The sequence below is a fragment of the Capra hircus genome, chromosome 17 (assembly GCF_001704415.2).
Source record: "Capra hircus breed San Clemente chromosome 17, ASM170441v1, whole genome shotgun sequence".
NCBI classification, from domain to species: Eukaryota; Metazoa; Chordata; class Mammalia; order Artiodactyla; family Bovidae; genus Capra; species Capra hircus.
The window spans coordinates 36,673,131-36,685,899 of NC_030824.1; the positions used below are offsets into that span (position 1 = coordinate 36,673,131).

Sequence of the window (12,769 nt, forward strand, 5' to 3'; positions counted from 1 at the left end):
TTTACTAAGTTTCCTTAAAGCTTCAGAGACAGTAATAAGAAAGGTCCTAGTTTAAATTGAAGGCCCTTCTTCTCAGCTTCTGTAGGATTCATTCCTGAATAGAGAGGCATATTCTCAATAGCGAATTTATCTGAAAAGACCTCACCTCTCCAAGCTCAATACAGAAAAGGAAATCCTTCAGTAATGAATTGATGCCAGGTTACTTTTACCAAGTGAGGCAATAAACTTTGGCACAATTTGTTAAAACAAATCTTCCATTTCAGTTATCTAAACCAATATATATTACTGCATTGTTGGTAAATTTGGGGGAATCTTTCTCAATTAAAGTGCAGGTTTTTCCCCCTATGACAGCACAGGGAAAAATTTACTTTCTCTATATAACAAATTTTGATACCTAAGAAAGCATCCCACAAAATAACAGGCATACGTGTATTCTCGCTAAAATTTCTGATCTATATCACTTCTAAGGAGAGAATTAGACTCAAAGTGATGCCTCAGACCAAACATTTGCTTAAAATGAACATACATCAGTGTTAACTAATTTTTCCTATTGAGTTTATCATTCCAAAAACTTAAATATAACTGACAAAGTCTAGGTCATGATAGACTTAAATAAAAATATTACAGAGTATTGGCCAAATATTAGAAATGCGTGTATAACGTACACTTTTGAAAAAGTGTACATTATTAGTTAAAGAACTGCTCAATTCAGTTCAACAAATGCATATGTATTAGGTATAGGTCCAATGTACAACTGTGTACTGTGGCTGCTGCCTTTTAATCCATTAAAAAGACTGGCCCTCCTCCTCTCTCTCTTGCTCAGTTCTTTCCCTTTTCTCCTGTTCTGGAATTTGTTATTGTTGTTCAGTCGCTCAGTCATGTCTGACTCTCTGCGACTCCATGGACTGCAACACACCAGGCTTCCCATCCTTTACCATCTCCCGGAGCTTGCTCGAACTCGTGTCCATTGAGTCGGTGATGCTATTCAACCATCTCATCCTCTGTCGTCCTGTTCTCCTGCCTTCAGTCTTTCCTAGCAACAGGGTCTTTTCCAGTGAGTTGGCTCTTCGAATCAGGTGGCCAAAGTACTGGGGCTTCAGCATCAGTCCCTCCAATGAATATTTGGAATTGATTTCCTTTAGGATCGACTGGTTTGATCTCCTTGTAGTCCAAGGGACTCTCAAGAGTCTTCTCCAACACCATAGTTCAGAAGCATCAATTCTTCGGGGTTCAGCCTTCTTTATGGTCAGCTCCCACATCCATTTATGACTACTGGAAAAACCATAATTTTGACTAGATGGACTTTTGTCAGCAAAGTAATGTCTCTGCTTTTTAACATGCTGTCTAGGTTAGTCATAGCTTTTCTTTTAATTTCATGGCTGCAGTCAACATCTGCAGTGATTTTGGAGCCCAAGAAAAGGAAGTCTGTCACTGTTTCCTTTGTTTCCCTGACCAGATGCCATCTTCGTTTTTTGAATCTTGAGTTTTAAGTCAGCTTTTAAACGCTCCTCTTTCACCTTCATCAAGAGGCTGTTTGGTTCCTCTTAGCTTTTTGCTGTAAGGGTGGTGTTATCCACATATCTGAGGCTATTGATATTTCTCCCAGCAATCTTGATTCTAATTTGTGCTTCATCCAGCCCAGCATTTCTCATGATGTACTCTGCATTAAAGTTAAATAAGCAGGGTGACAGTAATCAGCCTTCATGTACTCCTTTCCCAATTTGGAACCAGCCCATTGTTCCATGTCCAGTTCTAACTGTTGCTTCTTGACCTGCATACAGATTTCTCAGGAGGCAGGTCAGGTGTTCTAAGAATTTTCCATAGTTTGTTGTGATCCACACAGTCAAAGACTTTAGCGTAATCAATGAAGCAGAAGTGGATGTTTTTCTGGAATTCGCTAGCTTTTTCTATGATCCAACAGATGTTGGCAATTTGATCCTCTACCTTTTCTAAATCCAGCTTGTACATCTGGAATTTCTCAGTTCACAGACTCTTGAAACCTAGCTTGGAGAATTTTGAGCATTACTTTACTAGCATGTTAGATGAGTGGAATTGTGCAGTAGTTTGGCATTCTTTGGCATTGCCCTTCTTTGAGATTGGAATGAAAACTGACTTTTTCCAGGCCTGTGGCCTCTGCAGAGTTTTCCAAATTTGCTGGCATATTGAGTGCAGCACTTTCACAGCATCATCTTTCAGAATTTGAAAAAGCTCAACTGGAATTCCGTCACCTCCACTAGCTTTGTTCGTAGTGATGCTTCCTAAGGCCCATTTGACTTTGCATTCCAGGATGTCTGGTTCTAGGTGAGTGATGACGCCATCGTGGTTATCTGGGTCATGAAGATCTTTTTTGTATAGTTCTTGTGTGTATTCTTGCTACCTCTTCTTAATATCTTCTGCTTCTGTTAGGTCCATACTGTTTCTGTCCTTTATTGTGCCCATCTTTGCATGAAATGTTCCCTTGGTGTCTCTAATTTTCTTGAAGAGATCTCTAGTTTTACCCATTCTGTTGTTTTCCTCTATTTCTTTGCACTGATCGCTGAGGAAGGCTTTCTTATCTCTCCATGCTGTTCTTTGGAACTCTGCATTCAGATGAGTATTCTTTCCTTTTCTCCTTTTCCTTTCACTTCTCTTCTTTTCTCTATTTGTAAGGCCTCCTCAGACAACCAATTTGCCATTTTGCATTTCTTTTTCTTGGGGACAGTTTTGATCACCACCTTCTGTACAGTGTTAAAACCTCCATCCATTGTTCTTCAGGCACTCTGTCTTATCAGATCTAATCCCTTGAATCTATTTGTCACTTCAACTGTATAATCATAAGGGATTTGATTTAGGTCATACTTGAGTGGCCTTGATGCTTTTGAACTGTGGTGTTGGAGAAGACTCTTGAGAGTCCCTTGGACTGCAAGGAGATCCAACCAGTCCATTCTAAAGGAGATCCGTCCTGGGTGTTCTTTGGAAGGAATAATGCTAAAGCTAAAACTCCAATACTTTGGCCACCTCATGCGAAGAATTGACTCATTGGAAAAGATTCTGATGCTGGGAGGGATTGAGGGCAGGAGGAAAAGGGGACAACAGAAGATGAGATGGCTAGATGGCACCACCAACTCGATGGACATGAGTTTGAGTGAACTCGGAGTTGGTGATGGACAGGGAGGCCTGGCGTGCTGTGATTCATGGGGTCGCAGAGAGTCGGGCACAAGTGAGCAACTGAACTGAACTGAACTGAGTGGCCTAGTGGTTTTCCCTACTTTCTTCAATTTAAGTCTGAATTTTGCAATAATGAGTTCATGATCTGAGCCACAGTCAGCTCCCTGTCTTGTTTTTGTTGACTGTATAGAACATCTCCATCTTTGGCTACAAAAAGTGTGAAAGTGAAAGTCGCTCAGTCATGTCTGACTCTTTGCGACCCCGTGGACTGTATAGTCCATGGAATTCTCCAGGCCAGAATACTGGAGTGGGTAGCCTTTCCCTTCTCCAGGGAATCTTCCCAACCCAGGAATCGAACCAGGGTTTCCTGCATTGTAGGCGGATTCTTTACCAACTGAGCTATGAGGGAAGCCCGTACAAAGAGTGTAATCAATCTGATTTCGTTATTGGCTGTCTGGTGATGTCCATGTGTAGAGTCTTCTCTTGTGTTGTTGGGAAAGGGTGTCTGGTATGACTAGTGCATTCTCTTGGCAAAACTCTGTTAGCCTTTGCCCTGCTTCTGGAATAGGGGAGAGCAAAGGTAAAAAATGGATGTAAGATAGGCAAGAGTCACATTGTGCCTAGACTGGATTGTTTGTTATGGGTTAGCATTTCCCAGAGTGCATACAGAAGATCAGCAGTAACCCTACAGATAGCTATTTGTAGGCATTTTGCCAGAAGTAGAGGACAGATGGAGAGTTCTAGGGGAAACATCAGGTTAAAGAAAATTCAGGAGACCTGGCTAGGCTTCCCTAAAGTTAATAAATCTTTAACATTCTACTGTGCATTGTGGGAAACAGTATATATACTGTTACACTTATTTGATCATGCAATACTTCTTCCTCTGAAAAGACACTAGTATCTCAAGGGGAATGCTGGCATGGGCCATGAAAACAAGCAGGAAGCTGCATCTCTCTTGGGAAACATGGAAGCTTGAAACGCATGCCTAAGTAAGTGACCCAGAGCAAATAGAAACCAGTCATCATGAAATGCACCTCCTAAGAATACTTGCATTTTCAGGCCTGTCTTTTTATTGGAATTAGGAGAGAAGAACCAATAATCTAATTACTGCTTTTCCTTCTGGAATGTCTACTAAAAAGCCCTTTTATGGGGAAAAAGTAAAAACAAAGGCACTTTTAGGCGTTATGCTCTGTCAGCTGCCAGTGCATCAGCTGCATTTGAATTGGGTTTAGAGATGACTGTCATTGACTACCCTTCACCGTCATTATGGTCCACAGGACTTCTGAAAAATATCATTATTTTTAGTGACATTTTAATGATAGAATTACTCTTTTCCCCTCCATTTTTGGATACTGAAGCTGCTGCTGCTACTGCTGCTAAGTTGCTTCAGTCATGTCTGACTCTGTGCGACCCCATAGACGGCAGCCCACCAGGCTCCCCCTTCCCTGGGATGAAGCTAGATCCATGTGATTCCTGGTCTTTTTCTCCCCACCTTGCTCGCTCTATTTCTTCCACTCAACATGTCCTTTCTTCTCCTATGTCCATATCTAAATTCTGTCCTTCCCACTCCAGTTTATGAACCAGTAATTTCTTCCTTGTTTCCAAAGCACTTTCCTTTTGCTTGCTAGCAGTACCTCTTAATACCATGTTTTCTGTGTCTCTGGATCCTCCACCTCCCCTCACATACTTGTTGCATAGTAGCTGTATAGTGTGTGTTAATTGATGAGTGACTGGTTAATTATGAGTAGAGCTCTGTGTCCTCTCAGTAACTTATATATTGCTAAGCAAATACAATAGGAAAATAGAAGTGGCAGAAAGGATTGCCTAGTTGGCTGGTTCTTCAGGACATCCCTTGTAAATAAAAAGCAACAGGATAAGGTTTATTGAAGCAAGTGTAGAATTCAGGCAAGCCCTCAGCCACCTTTGAATTGCGAACAGCTGGACTCCTTCTACACAGCGGAGAACAGCTTCCTATGAGGTGCTTGAGCACCAGTATTCAGCTGCTCTGTTTCCCTTGTCATCATCTCCCAGAGATCCTAAAGGTCATCTCTGTCGAAACCAAGCATTTCTTAGTGCTTTAGTCAAAACTCTGCCCAAGTTTTCTGTATCTCACAATTCTATAGAAATTGTTAATCAAGGGGCAGGCCAGTACTAAATATAGTAGGCCAATTACTATGAAATGTTAGCACATACTGGAGGCCCCAAGTCACTAAGCATCCAGCTTTCAAGTGGCAGTCAGTGCTCTGACCGCCGCCACTGTCACTGCCATGGAAGCTGAAGGCAAAAAGCAGTCTATAGCTTAGGGGAAAATCTATAGATGCAGATATGAAGGAAAGGCAAGAGGAATTGCTCAAGGGAGCCAACCCCAAGGACAGCCTTGAAGGCCTCAATGACTCACTTCCCACTCCCTGTATTTCCCTACCTTGCTGTGTTAGGCTACCCAAGATTCCAGTTATTAGAGGAGTATAATCATTTCTTCTCCCTATTGAATTACTGTCATGAGAGAAGAAGCCTTACTAGACTGTGGGTTCATTTTCTTAAATGTGCTATTAGCCACTTGCTATCTGGCCACATGAGCTGAATTCCAGGAATTTTGAGAGGTTCCAGGCAGCCTTGCACCTCCCCTTCTTTCCTCACCCCAGCCTCCCTACCCCACCACCCACCACCACACCATTTGCTGGTTTCAGACTTTTTGCGCCTACCTCTGCTATGAGATCAGTGCATGTGCAAAACCTCGGAGCACTGGTCACATAGCAGTTAATTAGTAAAGTCATTAATAATAGTCTAGCACACATAGTAGGTACTTAGTAGATGTTTGTAGCCATTCATGCTGGGTCTAGTGTTCTCCGAGGTATCAGGTAAAGTGTGTAAGACAAGGCATTGGCCATGGGGTGGTAACCTTTCTACTCTACTTAGCCTGAGGAGGGAGCCACACAATGGAAGCATTTTCTGTTCTGAGAGAGGGAGCTGGAATTGCACCAGTGAGTGGTTAATCCCTTCCTCTCTGCCTCTCCCAGTGATTTGGCTTCCAACTTTTCAGCCTTGCAGCCACTGCTTCAGATTCCTGCACACATGAGAGAGTGCTGCTCAGATGGTGGGGCTAGGAGGACACCAAGCTCTCCCCACTCGGTCCCGCCACCTCCTCATAGAGGTCCCCAAGGTCCCTTTGGAACACAGTGGAACCAGTTTACCATGTGGGCATTTTATGTGCTTTCACTGTGCTTATTAAATATCACATCCCATTTTCAAAATAGCCCTTTTTGCACCAGAATGTGTGATGAGGTTGTTTCGCTAATCCCTAGAAGTTTTGTTTCTTCCTTCCAACAAGTCGGTAGCCATTCTTTTGGGAAAAGCATTAACATGCATAACCACTATAGTCAACTTCAGTGCTCGTTAATGAAGCCCAGAACTAACAGTTACATTGTGGTAATTTGACAAAGCCATCTAAATCTATGCATGTTTTTTGAAAGCTCCCTAAACATGCTGCTAAATCCCCTAAAAAGCTACTAAACTGCTTTGGCAGCCATTAGCCCGGCATAAGCAGAGGAGCTCTTTTCAGTAAGTGAACAAACAGAGAAAATATGCTGAATGGCTGGACAAATGTGTTTCAGCTGGCCCTTTCATTTACCGATATAAGGGTGCAGTCAATATCAATCACTGTTTTCCCTGTTGCCCTGAAAATCACAATATCTCTTTTCATCCACCAAGCTCTTTTCACCACAGTAATGTGTCTTTAGAATGACACTGGCATCAGCCTGCTTCCGCTGTCTAAAGTCCAGAGAGCTTAAAACACATTTCAGGATTCAAGACTGGAACCTTCCTCCCTTCCGTTTTCCTACCGCCCACTTTCTCCTCCCTCCCCCAGCATCTCCTCCACACCCCACCCCCACCCCAGATTCTTTTCAATTCTCCCAGCTTTCCTCACTGAGTAAACAGAATTCACCTCTCTGTTTTAATACAGCTCTCCAAAGTAAACGGAGACAACTCTATCTGATATTCCTAAGATTTAAGAACTCATTAAGGAGATGCACATAAAGAAATGCTTTTACATGTTGGTAATAGATCAAAGGTGGAAAGGAATGTGGAAATTCTATTCTCTGACAAGGTGTGCTGATGCACGGGACCTCGCTCTCCATCAGTCTCCTTCCTCAGCCCTGCCCTTATCACTGGTCTCCCACCTTCCCCATCACATGCACACTCACCCTTTGTCTTCCTGTGTTAGAGGTCTTTGTTGAAGTTGAACTATATGTGTTCAATCCTGTCCGACTCTTTGCGACCCCATGGACTGTAGCCCACCAGGCTTCTCTGACCATGGAATTTTCCAGGGCATCTTCCCAAACCAGGACTCGAGCCCACGTCTCTTGCATTGCAGGCTGATTCTTTACCATTGAGTCACCTGGGAAGAGGTCTGTGCCTGTACCTTTACCGTTTTAAGTTCCTAAGCACCAGTGTCATAACAGAACATCTTTTTGCCTCCTGGATCTCAGCACTTAATATATTGTTTTGAAATTAAAGTGATTACTTCTTATCCCTTTTGAAAACTCTAGAGGAATGACTCTCAGAGATCAATGTGGATAAGTTTATAGTTGTAGAAATTAACCATAGATGAATATCTGAAATGTGAACATTTCTAAAGAACAGTATGATTGTTTTCTACTTTTTTATGATTATTCCTTTTTATCCTTTTTTTGTTTTTATTTGTTTGTTTTGTGTCAGATCATAGCTGTCTGTAGAGAGGCAGCCCTGCTGGCTCTGGAAGAAGACATTACAGCCAACTGCATTATGAAAAGACACTTTACTCAAGCCTTGAGCGCCGTGACACCCAGACTTCCTGAATCATTGAGGCGTTTCTATGAAGATTATCAAGAGAAGAGTGGGCTGCATACACTCTGAGAGAATATGCACATTTGTAGAGAAAGATTGTTTCAAAATAGTGTCAAAATAGCATTTAAGTAAAATGTCTGAAATATGTTGACCAGATTGAGGGGCTTCCATTCTTGCAGACATTTTGTCATATGGTTGCAATGAAAATATCTGGACAAGAGTTAAAATTAGTTTTATCTAGAAATGTGTGCTGTTTTAAAAATCAAACTTTTGTATTTTCATTATTGACCTGGTTTATTCCTCCCATGGTGCTTTCCTTTCTTCAGAATCTATTTCAGTGCTTTTCCAAAAAACAAAGCTGTGGGCATCAGTTTTATACATGAACATAGAAAATGCACGTAGTTGAAAGCATGGTTTAAAATATTCACAAATCTTTTAATTTTGAAGGCCAGCCTGTGAAATGGCTAAATGCTCCAGCCAGGCTTATGTGACCTTGTTTCCAATTACATATTTATTCTCATTATAACTCATGCATACATTTTTGGCATTAGCCTTCTTAGGTCTATACTCATGGCAATGAAACAAAGAATTGAGAGTTATTTCATACACTATAATGCCCTTTGAAAGATTAAAGATTAAAAAATTGGAAATATAAGCTCAGTCCAGGTCTAGAGAAGTACTTGGTTTTTTGTGTGTGTGTGTTTTTTTTTTTTTTTTTTTCATGAAAATGCTATAAATAAACCATATGAGGTGTTCATGTTTTAACTTGTACACATTTCCAGGTTACCAATAAACTTTTTGAGTTCAAAGAAGAACCAACTTGTACTGTTAATCATATTGTCTTACATTGCATTCTAAATATCTGTGTTTATACTCCAAATTATTTGTCCTTGAGATTTCTTGACACTAGTACGCCATAAATAGTCTTGAAAAAGCTGTTGGAAATTGACTGCTTTACTTCCGCTTCAGAAGCTGGTGATGGAAAAGAATGTGCACTTAAACCTAGTCACTGTAAGTCTTTTAAAATTCCCAGAAAGACCATTCAGGTAAGAGCTACCTGATTATGAAAATAACGGAACTATACAGTTTTGTGGTTGTGGATATTCTGAAGTCGTGTCTCAACTGTTTCATCCTTTGACTCTCAAAAGTAGATTTTGTAAGAGTTTTTTTTCTCAGACTACATTGGTTTACTAGTACATAAAATCACTCAAGGGATGAAGGATATTACTGCTATTTAGAAATGTGCTATCAAATAAATAGTGGAATGTGGCTACTTAAGTTGAGATTTTAATTAAAATTAATAATAAAAATTTAGAGGACTTCCCTGGTGGTCCAATGGCTAAGACTCTGCGCTCCCAAGTCAGGGGACCCAGGTTCCATCCCTGGTGAAGGAATTAGATCCCACATGCCACAACTAAGACCCAGCACAGCCAAATAAATATTTTTTTTTTTTAAGAGAAAGAAAGCAATTTTTAAGGTTTAGTTCATCAGACCTGTTAGCCACATTTCAAGTGTTCAAAGGCCTCATGTGACATGTGTCTGCCATATTGGACAAACTAGATTGTGGAACATTTCCATCACTTAGAAAGATCTGTTGGACTCTGCTGATTAGAAAATATGGCTTACACATTGAAATAAATAGAACCTCGAAGTTACTTTTGTGCTTCCCACTATACCTGTAGTTATTAAGGGACCGTAACTTCTTTAAGTGCTAGGGTACAAGAAAATGAGAGAAAAACGTATTCCAAAAGGCCTAACCAGGAAAATTAAATCCTGTTGCCTATAAACTACAAAGAAGAACAGGAAGCTTGAACCAACACTGAGACTCTCAGACTGGGGCCTGGGTGCTGGGGGCGGGAGGAAGGCAACCGCTACACAGAGTTTAGGTATTTATGGCCACTCAGACCCGTTAGCCCATATGACATTTGAAATTGTGACTGAGTCTCATACATAATGTTCAGATCTTTAGAGACCAACACCTTGAGTGTAAGAACAGACTAACATTGTCCCACAAGCCAGGGAGACCACAAAGAGCTTCTCTTACTTGGTCTGTGCTTTGAATTAAAGAACTAAAATCCTGCTTGTTGTAGTTTAGCCATTAAACTGTGTCCAACTCTGCAAGTCCCCGGACTGCAGCCCACCAGGCTCCTCTATCCATGGGATTTTCCAGGCAAGAATAAGAATACTGGAGTGGGTTGCCATTTCCTTCTCCAGGGGATCTTCCCAACCCAGGGACTGAACCTGTGTCTCCTGCATTGGCAGGTGGATTCTTTACCACTGAGCCACCAGGGAAACCCCAAAACCCTGCTTACAGAGTTTATAATCCCAAAGGGCGTGTGGGGCCTCCACACTCTCCTGGTGGAGTATAAATCGGTACAGCCACTTCAAAAAGCAAGTAGCATAACTAGTAATGTTGAAAACCCTATAATCCCAATGGTTCTCCCAAGTGTATAACTCAGAGCAAGTTATTCAACAAGGTAATGAATACGAAAATCATATTACCATTATTTGTAAGTAGTAAGAAACTGGAAACAATATCCATCAGTAAGAGATGGAATTTCTATGAAATACTCATACAGTGCAGTAACTATGGCAGTAAAATAAAATAGCTATATATAAAACAGTAATCTCAAAAAGAAGGTTTCAGAAGAATACTTAATATTTAAAGTTTTAAGGCATGCAAGGTAATATGTTGCTTAAGGGTATGTGTAGTAGAACACTACATGGATGGAAACCAAACACTAAGTATTGGAGAAGAATTTCCTCAGAAGAGAAAAGTTGAAATGTTTCATATCTTAAACTGAGTGATGGGAATACAGATATTGAATGTAATACAATCTGTAATTTTTGTATACCTAAATATTTTACACTTTTTAAAAGAGGACCTTAAAGTGACATGTTTTGATGCAAGGGCAAAATGCACCTATAGCCATGTTCTGCATTCTGACCAACATCATAATCATAAATTCACCCCATTCCATGGACTTCCAATGCAATCTGCCACATTTCTGTAAAATCAGGAGTACCAGGCATGATGGAATAAAATGCAGACAAGTAAATAAGGATCAGGTTTTCAGGACCCAGGAAACAAGTGGAAATATTTTTTTTTTCCTACTAGCTTTTTAATTTCTAGTTTTATTGAGATACAATATACAGCACTGTTTAAGTTTAAGGTGTACAGACAGCATAATGATTTGACTTACATCATGTAATGATGACCACAATCAGTTTAGTATACATCCAACTTTTCAAACTGATCCAAAATTAAAGAAATATAAAAACAATATTTTTTCCTTGTGAAGTTGGAAGAAATTTGTTGGTGAAAGTTAGTATTTAGGTGCTACTCATCTTGCAGTGGGTGGGAGAAATTAAACCTCAGAGTCAGTCCATGGCACTGTGACCAGACAAAGAGGTGGAAGTTAAGGATTTTAAGAGGTTTTATATCACTACATCTGTAGTCGATTCCAAACCAATTATTATATATATATATATATATATATATATATATATAAAATCTCTAGGTAGCTAACGATTGCCACTGAAAAGGCAGTGATCGTCCTTTACTTGAAGTTTGTGCCTTTTCTACAGCAGTAACAGTAAAGGTCTGAGTTGCAAAAAAGAGCAGGTCAGGTGTCACTGATGAGAGTTTACCTAGTTTTATCTCTATAACGATTTGATTTCTCATTCCAGAGTCTCATGTTTATGGATTTAAAATGGTGTATTAACCTATTATTTTGGATTGTTTGTGATTGAATACACAATACAATTCATGGAAAATTTAAGTTCAACAAGGAAAGAAAATGCCCAGCTTCCTGTCTAAGGACAGCTTGGTTTTGGGGCATCTAGTTGGTCAAAAGTATTTCACTGGTTCAGATTCTTTCCAGGGTTTGAAAAGATCCACATTGACACTTTTTGCAACATTCCATGGGACTTTAGTTTATATAGTGAAACTAATATTTCCTTCTAATAACAAAACTTAGAATAACTTTTAAGTTCTTGCAAGCAAGAAAATTTATTTATAAGTTTAATACCGACTGCCCTAACCTAGCTTGAAAAGTATTCAGGTCTGTGCTATTTCTAATGCATAAAACAGATTTTTAAAATAATATATAAGCTTTCCATTTTGGAAAAATAATTATTGAATTTTATAGAAAAACAAACCTGAGTTCTATTTCATCTGTCTTAAGCAGAAGGCTATAGAAAAGGTGCTCAAAAGATAGAATAAAATAATGTCCCTGGCCTGTTATTACTTCAGTCCTTGAATGTGAGGTTGTTAGAGTCTTGGTTCATTTTGCTGTGTTTTCCTGAGTCCTTCCTTGAAAGATGAGCCCCCACCAGAGCACTTTTTGAAATTATATATGCATTGATTTAACAATAGTTTCCAAATATGGTCCATGTAGAAATTCTACTTCTCCTAATTGCTTTGCTTTCCTCCCTTCTGTTTTCATTATGCCAGTTGTGTGCATGGATACTTTATCTAACCTCTATGTTAGATATACCCCCGTAACTTGTATCTTTTGGGGAACAGAATTCACTAGCAAATTTAAGCAGAAAGAGGTAAGTTACAAGTTTTTTAATAGTCTACAAAATCATTGCAAAACATGTAGATTCTTCTTTCAAGACTTAGCCACAGGCTTCCCTCGTGGCTCAGTGGTAAAGAATCAGCCTGCCAGTGCAGGAGGCATGGGTTCACTCTGTGATCTGGGAAGATCCCACATGCCACTGCGCACCACAGTATCGAGCCTGTGCTCTAGAGCCCATGTTCCACAAGAGGAGAAGCCGCGCAGTAAGAAGCCTG

General features: G+C 40.1%; 1 protein-coding gene across 1 annotated transcript in view; it reads left to right on the forward strand.

Moving 5' to 3' along the window:
• Positions 1-8,786, forward strand: part of SPATA5 (spermatogenesis associated 5) — a 347,905-nt gene extending 339,119 nt beyond the window's left edge. Inside the window, exon 16 of the mRNA XM_005691277.3 lies at positions 7,864-8,786. Within this exon, the coding sequence (XP_005691334.2) occupies positions 7,864-8,040 (177 nt within the window). The 3' untranslated portion in view covers positions 8,041-8,786. The remainder of the gene's footprint in view (positions 1-7,863) is intronic.